The sequence below is a fragment of the Notolepis coatsorum genome, assembly GCF_963971535.1.
Source record: "Notolepis coatsorum genome assembly, chromosome: 1".
In the NCBI taxonomy this organism is placed as follows: Eukaryota; Metazoa; Chordata; class Actinopteri; order Aulopiformes; family Paralepididae; genus Notolepis; species Notolepis coatsorum.
This window is the reverse complement of record NC_140165.1, coordinates 159725785-159738956: the sequence shown is the minus strand read 5'-3', so window position 1 is coordinate 159738956 and position 13172 is coordinate 159725785. Positions and strand designations below refer to the sequence as shown.

At 40.7% G+C, this 13172-nt stretch overlaps 1 protein-coding gene across 5 annotated transcripts in view; it reads left to right on the top strand.

The window, feature by feature from the left end:
• The window catches only part of slc20a2 (solute carrier family 20 member 2), a gene marked incomplete at its 3' end in the record, with an annotated part of 192973 nt that extends 180956 nt beyond the window's left edge, over positions 1 to 12017 (top strand). For 2 of the 5 annotated variants that reach the window (XM_084330473.1, XM_084330474.1), the window contains exons 10-11: positions 285 to 369; positions 11837 to 12017. In XM_084330473.1, the coding sequence (XP_084186599.1) occupies positions 285 to 369; positions 11837 to 12001 (250 nt within the window). Of the gene's footprint in view, positions 1 to 284; positions 376 to 1431; positions 1517 to 11836 lie in introns of those variants that run through there. The other 3 variants (XM_084330475.1, XM_084330477.1, XM_084330476.1) reach the window with 3 other exon arrangements.
• Between the last annotated feature and the right edge of the window lie 1155 nt (positions 12018 to 13172).

Genomic DNA, 13172 nt, shown 5'->3' with positions numbered 1-13172 from the left:
AGAGAGAGAGAGGGCGGGGGTATATGTGAGAGATAGAGAGATATGTGTGTGACAGAGAGAAAGACAGGACAGAGAGAGGTATATGTGTGTGTGTGAGAGAGAGGGATAGATAGAGAGGGGGGGGGGGATATGTCGTGTGTCAGAGAGAGATAATTGCCTCTGTTTATTGTGGATGCTGGACCACGGTGGGACCACGGTGTCACCATGAGACGACCGTCCCAGGTATTACAATGAAGGATGTCTCTTTAACTCCTCCTCTTCCTCCTACCCTTCTTCCTCTGCAGTGGATTTACTATTGAGCTGGCTTCTGCGCTCACTGTCGTGTTGGCATCCAATATCGAATCCCTGTCTAGTACCACGCACTGCAAGGTATGACTGAGCGGAGCGATGTCCCCGGGCCCTTGGAGGCCCTCGGTGCACCCCCCCCCCCCCCCCCCTTCCCCCCAACAGTATCTCCAGGGGGGAGGAGCTCACACTGCCCCCCCACAGCACAGGAGTGGAGCACACCACAGTCAGCCAGGATTGCAAACAATGTTGTTGTTGTCAAGCAGGGATTGTGGGGCAGCAAGTTTACATGTAATATGATCACACAGTAAAATCCAAAAGTCACATATAGTACACTATATTCTTCCTTAAAAAAACAAATCAAATTAAAAACAAAAATGTGTTCTTACAAACAAATATGACAATTATTTTGTCATTTTTAGTTTGCCAAACATAATTTGATTATAAAACAAAGTGACTGTAAAGAAAGAAAAAGAAAAGATTACAGATTTATACAGATTTTTGACAATCTGTAATCTGTAAATGGATTACTATTCACCAGCCCTGCTTGTCGGTATCACTCCAAGTGTGTGTGTATGTGCGTGTGTGCATGTGTGTGTGCACAGTCTCAGTCTTTATCAATGTGTGTCCGGTCTGTCTGTTTTGTGTGTGTGTCTGTGTTGTTTGCAAGTACATCCTGATGTAACATCCCTCTGGCATTAACCAGCATTAACGTACAAAGATAGTCAAAATCTAACACAACGTGAAAATACAATTGGATCGGGACCAAAGCAAGTGTCATGGTTTGGCTAGTCGCCATGTTGCCCCTGGGCAGCAGTGTGTAGCCCCTCCCCCTGCCCCCCCTACCAGGAGGAACGGATCCAGGCTGGGAGATCTACCGGACACCCCACCCCATCTCACCATCATCTCCATGATGTCTCATTCTCTGTCCTATCTTGCCTCCTCAGCACTCACCGGCATGGTTTGGTGTGTGGAACCCCCCCCCCCCAACCTGTCACCTCACACCACAACCCACCCAAACCCCACCCCACCCCACTCCATTCCTCCTGTCTCACTTGTTTTCCACTGTGTTTTGACCCCTCCCCCCTCTATCTCCTTCTCTGTATCTGTCTCTGTTCTCTCTTCCCCCCATCTGTCTCTTCACAGCGGATTTTGCATTGAAGTAATGAGTGCGCTATCAGTGCTTGTTGCATCAAATGTGGGGATCCCAATAAGCTCCACCCACTGCAAGGTATCAGAGGTCGTGGTAGCAGGCTATAGAGAGACGGAGCTCCTCTTTTTCTTACCCCAGGAGCTCCGTTCCCATTGCTTCACTCGTAGCTGGCCCCCGATGGGCCAGAGCCAATCACAAGTTGCAGCTTTGACCTCTCGTGTACTTTTCCATCTAGGATTAAAATGTCCCAAGTCTCCCTTTTCCTAATGGGGAGATTAATTTAAATGTTGGGCCTTACTTCACTGAATCAGAACTGTACCCGTGTCCCGGTACAATCACCATGGGTACCGTCATAGTGTCCAGGTTTCATTAATTCTCTCTGTATGTAAACCCACCTGTCCTCTAGTCTTCCCTGTCCTTTATTCTTCTTCTTATTTATTTAAACCCAAGTTTGTTATAGAAGACCATCCCATAATAACCTGAAGGTTGCAGGTTCAATCCCCATCAACAGCCCATGTGTCCCTTTTTTTTAAAGAAACCTTCCATGAAAAGCATGAAGCTGATTTTATTACGTCAATGATCTCACACGCATCCAGAACTACAAACTGTTTTGTACAATCCTTTGCTTTGAGAGCTATTGAGTTAGAATAGTTGGGATGTGTGATGTCATATTCAGGAAGTATTAAAATACAGCTCAGTGGCGCCCTCGTGGCGCACCACGTTAGTGCATTGAACACCTACGCGGCCGTCCGGGTTCGCCTGTGACATTTGTCGCATGTCTTCCCCGCCTCTTCTCCATTCACCTCTCCTCATCTGTCGGTCATGTCTGACCAGGAATAAAAGCAATAAATGCTAAAAATACAAAAATACAAAATTAAAAATACAGCTCAGTGAAAATATATCAGGATCTTAGTTCCTGGAAAGGCATATTCCAAGGCCTTGTTATTAAACACAATTTGAATACTTCCTGACATCAAGATGGCATTACACATTCCAACTTTTTAACTCAATCACTTTCAAACCAGTTGAATTCGTACAAGACAGTGTGAGGTTTTGGGACATGTGCAAGATAATGGGTATGAATAAATCAGATGTTTTCTTCCGTTAAGCTAGGCCCTGTTTGAAGTGTCCTTGCGCAAGGCACTGAAGCCCCTATCTGATCCACAAATATATGTCCCTGTGGTTTGACGCTTCTGATGAGATGCTTCTAGAGGGATATGCAAAGATTCATCCCTAATGCCCTAAATTATATTAAAATAAATAAATATATATATATGATATAATCATCTAAATCAAAAGCCAGACTAGTTAATCTGATGATCAAATCTTGAAATGCTCCCTTTTTTTTGTCAAAACACCAGTCTACCATGCTGCCCAGGAAAACTAAATACATGAGAGGCAAAGCTGATGTTCAGTTCAAATTTGTTAAACATTTTCTAAAGATCAACATCTCTATCCATTTCTTTTTGATTTCTCTCACCAGTATACATCCTCCTTCCCCTAAAACCTCCTGTAATCAACTGCTGTGCCAATATGCTTAATCTACTGATCGATCGTTAGATTGAGGTGTCTTGTCGATGTTGATTCTGATGTGATTGATGGATGTGCTGAGGGATCTGACAGAGGTTGTCATGCGGACCAAAATATATTCAGTGTGTCACTCAAATGTTGCACATAGGTTGGGAAATTGATTTGGACATTTTAAGACGTTTGTCTGATTTTTAAATTAATAATAATACATCAATACAGTACAAATAAATCTAAATAAATTAGATTGATTAAAAAAATAAAAAGGACGTAGATAGTAGACCTCAACCTCTGTAAGCCTCTCTGGAGTGCTTGTGAGCAGGGAGGGCTCCATTCAGTTGAAACACATTTTCTGCCTCGGCTTTCCTTCGTTGCAGTGCAGTGTAAACGGAATTGACAGCCGTCCCTGACGTATGTATGATGATGTGCAGCGACCGGTCCATTTCTCACAGGCTCTCTGGGGCCAAACATGATCCTAACTGTAACCACAAGTCTAGTTGAGTTTTTTGGTTTTCTTAAAATACGTTGAAATACTATTACAATAGTTTCCCACAAACCACATCACCTGCAACTTCAAAAGCTGTCATCAGACTTGGGTCATATAGTATTTACAGTTGATTCTTCATGTTTGTTTTATACTGCTTGTCCACGTAGGGCAATACAATACAGTGGCCAAGTCTGATGCAGTTCTGTAGGCTGTGATTCCCCCCATTCTGAGCGTCGTCCTGAATCCTAATGGTAAATATGAATTGGCCATATTTACATGGCGGCCAATTTTGCTCTTGTATCATGTTCAGGTTGGGATTCCCACCTCGGGTGGGATGGGAACGGGGTGGAAAGGAATCCCAACCCGAGCATGACATAAGAGCAAAATGGCCACCACGTGAATATGGTCAATGGGATTTGCAAAATGTACATTTATACAAGGTCTGTTCTGAACAGAGGATTAAGTCACACACTCGTCTTTTTGTCTAGGAGTTAGCTAACATAAGCTAACATTTAAGTTTGTTAAGCTACTTTTAAAACTAAGGCTTCAAATATCACAAAGTTGATATTAGCTGGTGTTAGCCAACTCCTAGAGAAAACAACAACTTACTGTTGTGCTTGATTCTCCACAGACCTCACACTCCATAGGGGTTTAGGACGACACCCCGCCATGGTGCCGACGCTGATCTTAAGGTGTAAACAAAGTGACAACATAACACTGCCTCTCTGAGTGCCAGGAAGTTAAAGGGATCGTTCACATTTTTGGACCCCTAGTCCTATTTCTTACTTACTTACTTACTTACTTACTTACTTACTTACTTACTTACGCCTTTTACCCCGTTTGGGGCCTAGGCCGTCAACAAGGGTTCTCCAAGCATCCCGAACCTGGGCCAACCTCTTAAGCTGGCCCCAGGTGTGTCCCATCTTCTTGGTGTGTCCTATTTCTTACTTGATAAATTATGTTGATCAGCAGAATCCTTCCTCAACACAATCCACACTGTTCCTCACAGTGTTGTAGGACTCGAGTCCTGGACTGATTTTCAGGACTTGTGACTCGACTTGGACTTGAGCACTGATGACTCGGACTCGGACTTCGATTCGAGCATTGACTGCATTCGGACTCGGAAGGTGCAGATGAGGACTCAGACTTGTTAATTGATAAATACAGTTATTTATTTTTTTTAAGATTTATTTTAGCGTTTTTACAGCTTCCATTTTATGGCCATACAAGACCGACAGAGGAGAGGGAGAACGGGAGAGGATGTGTGGAGGACATGCAACAAATCATCGCCGGTAGCGGGAGGCGAACCCGGGACGGCCACGTAGGTGTGCGAGGCACTATGCGGTGCGCCACGAGGGCGCCCCAGTTATTTCTTTTTTTATATATTTAATATATATATATGTAATAGGCCCTAATCATTTGGCATAAGATATTGATAAGAGCTACAGGTGTCTCTATCTATCTCAACTCCTATTAGAGATAGAACCCTGTGGCCGCTCGATATCCCCCGGCGAGGTGCTAAACTCGCCAAGTTCTCGAGTCAATTACTAATCCTAATCACGCTTACTTCATAGTCACTAGTTAGTTATATCCAGTTCATATGAAATATAAGCGTAGAAGAGTTGTTAACCTCTTCTTTGTTTGTAATAAACCGATTGTTTTGCTCGGAAAACTCCTTTCCTATAATAATAATTATATATCATCATTAATCATTATCATCATCATCATCATTATAGGAAAAGCCTATAATGCTAATCATTTGTAAGCCTGATGATATTACTACTCTTTTAATAAGTAGTACTACTAACAATAGTGTAATATTAGCGTAATAATATTAATAATCATTTGCAAGCCCCAGAACCACCTCCGGTCAGTTTGACAGGTCCATAAATCCGTGGCCCGATTGTCCGGCCCTGCAGTGGCCAGACTCTCAAATTCCCACAAATCCATTAGGCCCGTCGCATCTAGAGATACTGGCGCTTGCAAGCAACAAATAGTGATATATATATTATATATATATATATATATATATATTAGGGCTGTCAGTTTATCGCGTTAATTAGATTAATTAATTACACAGCAAATAATCGCGTTATGAAAATTAACTCAAAATTAATTACATTTTTTTTTTTTTTTTAATAATAATATTTTTTTTGTATCTCATTCATTCCATAATCATGTAGAATACACATTTACAGATTTCTTTTTAATATGGTCCATTTGCATTTTCTTGGTATCTGATTCTAGGGACATCTATGAATCTCAGGGAATGTATTCCCAGTGTCAGAAATACTGTGGGCTAGATCCACAAAGAATGGATTGCACGGTGCAAGTTGCACCCTTACTTACAATTCATTAGGAATTGAAAATGGGGGGCCCTGATGTAAACAAGACGAAAGTCTTTCTCTGGTCTGCATTCCCTTAACAATTGTGTGTATTGAGCCGTACTGTATTGTACCCATTCTGCAATCTGTTAATAACATTTTCATTCAATCAATCAATCTGCGCGGTGATTGATTGAATGAACATTTTATTTTGAGTAAATTGTAATGAACCAAATGAGAATATCAATACAAAAAAATTATCTTTGACTGTGAATAACACCATGCTCAAATTGACCAGACCTGAAAAATCTAAGCAAATTAATAGATGGAAGATGATTAAACAGAAGGTTTTGTAGATACAGTACTGAATTCTGCCATCCGGACACATGCAATTTGAAATATGATTATAGAATATAGAATATGAGGCATAAAATGGTAATGCGATTAAAATGCGATTAATTAGATTAATTAATTACAAATCCTGTAATTAATTAGATTAATTTTTTTAATCGCCTGACAGCACTAATATATATATATATATATATATATATTATTATATTATATTATATTATATTATATATTATATTATATATATATATATATATATATATATATATATATATATATATATATATATATATATATATATATATATATTTATATAACTTTAGCTAAAAGCAGTAACCAGCAATTCACTTAATCTGTATGGCTTCCAGAATATAAGTATACCGTGTTACCTCAGATGAAAGCAGGGCGCGGCCAGCGTCTTGAAACATTGTGATAGAGCAGCACAATGAAAGCAGTCCACGAATTCGATAAAAGTATTGTAACAAAGTTGGTTTAATTAGAAAAAGTAAGTTACAAAGATTCTGTCTTGGAAATGTCCAATCCAGTGATAATAATATAAAAACAACAACATGGCTTAAAGAACAATAAAAAACTCTTGTAAAAAATCATCTGAAAGATTTAGCTAAGAGCTTAGCATAGCTCTTTGAATCTAAAAAACAAAGTATTGTCATAGGGACTTTACTTTGAAAAATACCCAAGCTAGGCTCCATACACCGCTCAGCCTTGCCTGGGACTACAAAAATCTCTAACTCCGAGCGAGCAGAGCCTTATATACTTAGATCTGCATCATATCAAAACTTCCTACTATTGGTTTGGAAACATTGATGTCATTCTTACCAACCAATCAACACACAATCAGTAAGGATGAACCCTCCTCTCTCTTCTAGTCGTTACTGTAACTAGAAAAGTAACAGATTACTGAAACAGAGTACGGTACTGTGGAAAATCCCTATGTCTCCATCTGTATCTAGTAGGCTAGCAGAGGCCCACAAGGTCATACAGGGAGGGGAGCACATTCCTAACCACTCTAACAGAAAACAGCACAATTTCACTGCTCTGAGTTTTATAGATATTATACAGATATATACAATAAACATATGCTTAATCATTTACATCATAATCATAATAGTACATCATACAAGTGACAGAGAGAGCCTACAGTACAAGTTGTACAGAATGAACAACCTGTACTGTCATGATTGGAAGGCCCTGGAGAACAATATACAAGATATATATATATATATATATATATATATATATATATATATATATATATATATATATATATATATATATATATATATATATATATATATATATATATATATATATATATATACATACATCCAGGTACTTTAGTATAGACAATAAACATATACTAATTATATTTACACATCACCCATGTAGTTAAAATGTAGTTAAAAGTATTTATGGCTCTCCCTCTGCATTATGACAGGAAAGGGTTAACCGTGCACTTTTGCTCCTCGACTCTGAGTTGTTTTCAAGGCCACATGGCGACAGCAACAGAAGGCTTCTATTATTCATTCTTTAGGGTTATATAAGATATAGTATAGTTATACAAGTTACAGGTATATATTTTATAGTTATATAGTTATACAGGTTACATAAGTAGGAGGAAGAATACAAAAAGACATTTGTCATAAATCACTGACTTTCTGTGCGCATTTGGTGCTTAGATCAGAGGCCTACTTGTCCTGTTATCAAGCTTATAATACATACTTATATTTAATCCTCTATATATACATGTTAAATGCTCAATATACCACATCATACAAGTGACAGAGAGAGAACAGGATGTCAAAATAAAAAAGGGTTACTTCGTGGCACTTCAACAGATATTGATGGCTATATTAATGACAAAGTAAATAAACTCCCTTTGAAATGGTGACCGCTGTGTCATTTATGTTTAATGTAGACCTTTTATTTGTATGTCAGCTCATTGACTGCCAGAGTGGAGTGGACTCAACCTTGATGACTTGGACTCGGACTCCGACTAGGGTAATGGGGACTCGACTCGGGCTCTTCTTTGGTGACTTGGACTCGGAACACTGGGGAGTCACTCGAGACTCCACTCGAGATTTAGTGACTCGACTACAACACTGGTTCCTCATACTAGCTCCAGATAGTTAGCCACACACCAATGCAAAGTCAATGGGGTCGAGCTCCCGTCTGCTCAAGCTGAAGTCTACTTTGTGTGCTCTGTGGAGTACATTTCAGTACATTCAGATTCTACATACAGAAGCTTGACCCTGTTGTACTTTGCGTTGGTTTGTGACCAACTATCCAGACCTGGTATGAGGAACAGCATGGGTTGTGCTGAGAAAGGACTCTACCGATCAACAACATTGGTGAGTAAGAAACGGGGCTAGGGGTCCAAAAAGAACACCTTCAATGTGGCCTTATTCTTCCTTGACTTAAAAAGTGAAGATACCTGTTTTGCACAGAGCAGGGTTAACATGGGTCTGAATGGAAGCAGGCTGTAGAAGCCTCTGACCCGGTGGTCCACATTTAGCCGCGGAGCGACAGAGAGCGTGTCGGGTTACGCCGGGCCGTATAAGAGCACACGGGCTGGTTGGACCTGCCCACTGGACTCGGTCGCTGCACCTTGGAGCCACAGCTCTGTAGCACACTGACATGTTGTTGACCTTGGAGCCACAGCTCTGTAGCACACTGACATGTTGTTGACCTTGGAGCCACAGCTCTGTAGCACACTGACATGTTGTTGACCTTGGAGCCACAGCTCTGTAGCACACTGACATGTTGTTGACCTTGGAGCCACAGCTCTGTAGCACACTGACATGTTGTTGACCTTGGAGCCACAGCTCTGTAGCACACTGACATGTTGTTGACCTTGGAGCCACAGCTCTGTAGCACACTGACATGTTGTTGACCTTGGAGCCACAGCTCTGTAGCACACTGACATGTTGTTGACCTTGGAGCCACAGCTCTGTAGCACACTGACATGTTGTTGACCTTGGAGCCACAGCTCTGTAGCACACTGACATGTTGTTGACCTTGGAGCCACAGCTCTGTAGCACACTGACATGTTGTTGACCTTGGAGCCACAGCTCTGTAGCACACTGACATGTTGTTGACCTTGGAGCCACAGCTCTGTAGCACACTGACATGTTGTTGACCTTGGAGCCACAGCTCTGTAGCACACTGACATGTTGTTGACCTTGGAGCCACAGCTCTGTAGCACACTGACATGTTGTTGACCTTGGAGCCACAGCTCTGTAGCACACTGACATGTTGTTTGAATTTCAAAAAGAGTTGTTGTTGTTTGTGCAATAACTACAATTGTGATTTGAGTAATGTGAAAATAGTGGGTAAATACTGTTTTGTGGAAGTCTGAACTGAGCAGAAGTTGCATTTGGTTAAAGCTTCTACATAGCCAAATGTATTTTGATAGCTTATATATTAGGGCTGTCAATATTAACATGTACATTTCTTCTATTAACATTAAAGGTGCTACACTGTATATGATCAAATATTTTATGTTGTATGTATTTTATATTTATACTGTATATCCGAGTATATCCACAGTCACGATGGATGAACTCACCTCTTGGTATAGCGGTCTGCGATGTCGCCCGCGGCGGGAGACCAGGGTTCGAGACTCACTCGGGGCAATCCCTTAACATGGGTCAAACTTTAACACAACACAGAGATGGCAATATGAGAACGGCTACATATACATCTACAGAGCTATTAGAAAAGTGCGGAATAAAAGTATTGCTTTTCCCAAAAAAAGATTTTGATTAATTAAAAAAATATGTTGCAGGTCCCTACTTCCCATTTCCCCAAGTGGAATGCACCTGATTGGATCAATTACATGCTGGTGCTCTAGTGTGACATCTAGTGGCGGAATGTTATTTATAGCACATTTTAACACATTTAACACGCAATTAATCATATTACCCTTTTTGACCCAAACCTCCTCCCATAGCTTTGACATCCAGCAGCAGTGGGAACGTTTGTTTACATTCCTGATAACTGTGACATAATGAGTGACCAGACAACCCTTAGTCTTATTTCATTATACAAAGTTTCCAAATGGACTTTAGGATTAAACCAAGTTGTAAAAACTAAGCAATGATCGTGTTTCCCAGCGGAGTAACAAGTAACGTTACACAGGTCGATCTATGTTTGCTAATTATGCTTGGTAGCAGTGTTGTTAACAGGTTGTCTGAAGGAGTCGTCTGCCAACAAATATTTTGTTGCACTTGCATCAGAGAACAAATGTATTCACAAAATGTATCACCATTCAACATGATTGAAGACTCCTGTAACTGAAGTACTTTAAATGACTTTGCTACGTATTTCTTTAATATGCGCTAATGCAAGCAAATCATGCGGTTAGAAGTCACTCATTATTCTACTGGTCTGCCCAGGGACGTAAACAAACATTCCTACTGTGGGTTGGATGTCAAAGCTATGGGAGGAGGTTGGGGTCAAAAAGGGTAACGCAATACATTTTGCCCATTTTTCTTAATGCGTTAAGGATTTAAAATGAATCTGAAAAACCTAAGGTGTTAATATTGACAGTCCTAATAGTGATATATTGATATGTCAATATAGTAAAAAAAATTAAGAAAGACAACCTTAAATAAGTTATATTTAACTTGTCTCATATGGTTATGTTTAAAGATCTATACTGTTGTACTTGTAAAAGTTTTTGAAATACCATAGCTGCTGATTTCAGACTTCTACATCCAGATTTGAACCTACATACTGATCCAATCAGCTTGCTGCTCAAACTAACCCAAGAGGTGGTCGTAGTCCACTGGTCTTGAAGAGCAAAGGGTTGTAGACTTCACCTCCCCATAGAGTCCCAAGACACTTGATTTGGACCATTCACCTCCCCATAGAGTCCCAAGACACTTGATTTGGACCATTCACCTCCCCATAGAGTCCCAAGACACTTGATTTGGACCATTCACCTCCCCATAGAGTCCCAAGACACTTGATTTGGACCATTCACCTCCCCATAGAGTCCCAAGGCAAGAATGCTATGTGACGTGTCACAAACTGGGAGTTGTTTCAGTCCATTTGGAAAGCACTGGCACCAGTATTTCTAGTTATGTATGTATTTTCTTTTTACCCTTTTTTTTTTAGACATTGGAAGCAGAAGTTGGCAGGATTTGTTAGCAAAGCTTTGTGGAAGAGTAATGGCATGAAGCGTGTCTCTGAACTATGTTGTGAAACGAGGTCGTTTGAAGGGCGCTACCATGATTGTTCTGAGACACGGCTTCATGCCCCAATTGACTTATACTAGTATTGCCAGCGATCACTGCCAATGTCTCAAACACCAAGACACCTGCACAAGTGACTTTTCAGATGAAACCGAAATTACTCACGGTTTGCGACAAATGAGACAGACAACTCAAAAGAATGTGGCCTATTCTTTTACCCCTAACAACCAAAATAACTTTGTTTGAATCTCACTTGAACCTACAGTGTTGTAGGTGAGGACAACCTCACATGTCAGTTACTGATTTCATTAAGTGAAACACCCTGCTGCTCTTCATGAGATGAGTGTCTCGTTCAACCGATTGAAAAGACTTGTTCCATGCTGCTGTTGATTGCTTTCTTTCTTTCCTTCTCCCTCCTCTCCTCTCCTCTCCTCTCCTCTCCTCTCCTCTCCTCTCCTCTCCTCTCCTCTCCTCTCTGTACCATGCGGACCCTCAGGTGGGCTCGGTCGTAGCTGTGGGTTGGATCCGCTCCAAGAAGGCGGTGGACTGGCGCCTCTTCCGGAACATCTTCCTGGCCTGGTTCGTCACTGTGCCGGTGGCCGGCCTGTTCAGCGCCGCCGTCATGGCCCTGTTCGTCTACGGCATCCTGCCCTTCGTCTGAGAGAGGGAGCCAAAGGGGGGGGGGGGGGGGGGGAGAGAGAGAGAGAGAGAGAGAGAGATATGAAGGGTCTCAAAAATGAAGAGAGGGATGCAGTTAGCAGAGGGAGTGAAGAGAGGGAGAACGGAAAGGTGGAGGCTCTGGGGAACGGGAGGAGGAGGAGAAGGGAGGAAGGGGTTGAGGGATGGACTTGGTTGGACCGTGGTGAGGAGGGTTGTTTCACATGCTGCCTGGCTAAAATAGTCCAGAGATCTCTTTGACTCATTTGAGTTTCTGATCAGTTTCTTTTTGGTGTGTAACCAATTTGTTCAATCTTACCAATCAATCTGCTGTGCATAAGACAACACTAGGATATTCTGATAACTGTATAAAACAACACTAGGATATTCTGATAACTGCATAAGACAACAATAGGATATTCTGATAACTGTATAAGACAACACTAGGATATTCTGATAACTGTATAAAACAACACTAGGATATTCTGATAACTGTGCATAAGACAACAATAGGATATTCTGATAACTGTATAAAACAACACTAGGATATTCTGATAACTGCATAAGACAACACTAGGATATTCTGATAACTGCATAAGACAACACTAGGATATTCTGATAACTGTATAAGACAACACTAGGATATTCTGATAACTGCATAAGACAACACTAGGATATTCTGATAACTGCATAAAACAACACTAGGATATTCTGATAACTGTATAAGACAACAATAGGATATTCTGATAACTGTATAAGACAACACTAGGATATTCTGATAACTGCATAAGACAACACTAGGATATTCTGATAACTGTATAAGACAACACTAGGATATTCTGATAACTGTATAAGACAACACTAGGATATTCTGATAACTGTATAAGACAACACTAGGATATTCTGATAACTGTATAAGACAACACTAGGATATTTATTCATGGTGCAGCATTGTGTTTCTTCATTCGAAAACATGGACTTAAAAAACAGGCACTGCATACAATAACAAAAACAATAACCTGATTAATTTACACACCTCTTGTGACACGCCTGCAGATATATAGAAGTAGAGCTTTTGTTGCATCATCGCCGCCTGCGAAAACCTCAGCAGCGTAAACGCTTCAGTAGCTAATCTTCAACACGGAAAGAAAGAAAAAACTGTAAATATTGTAATA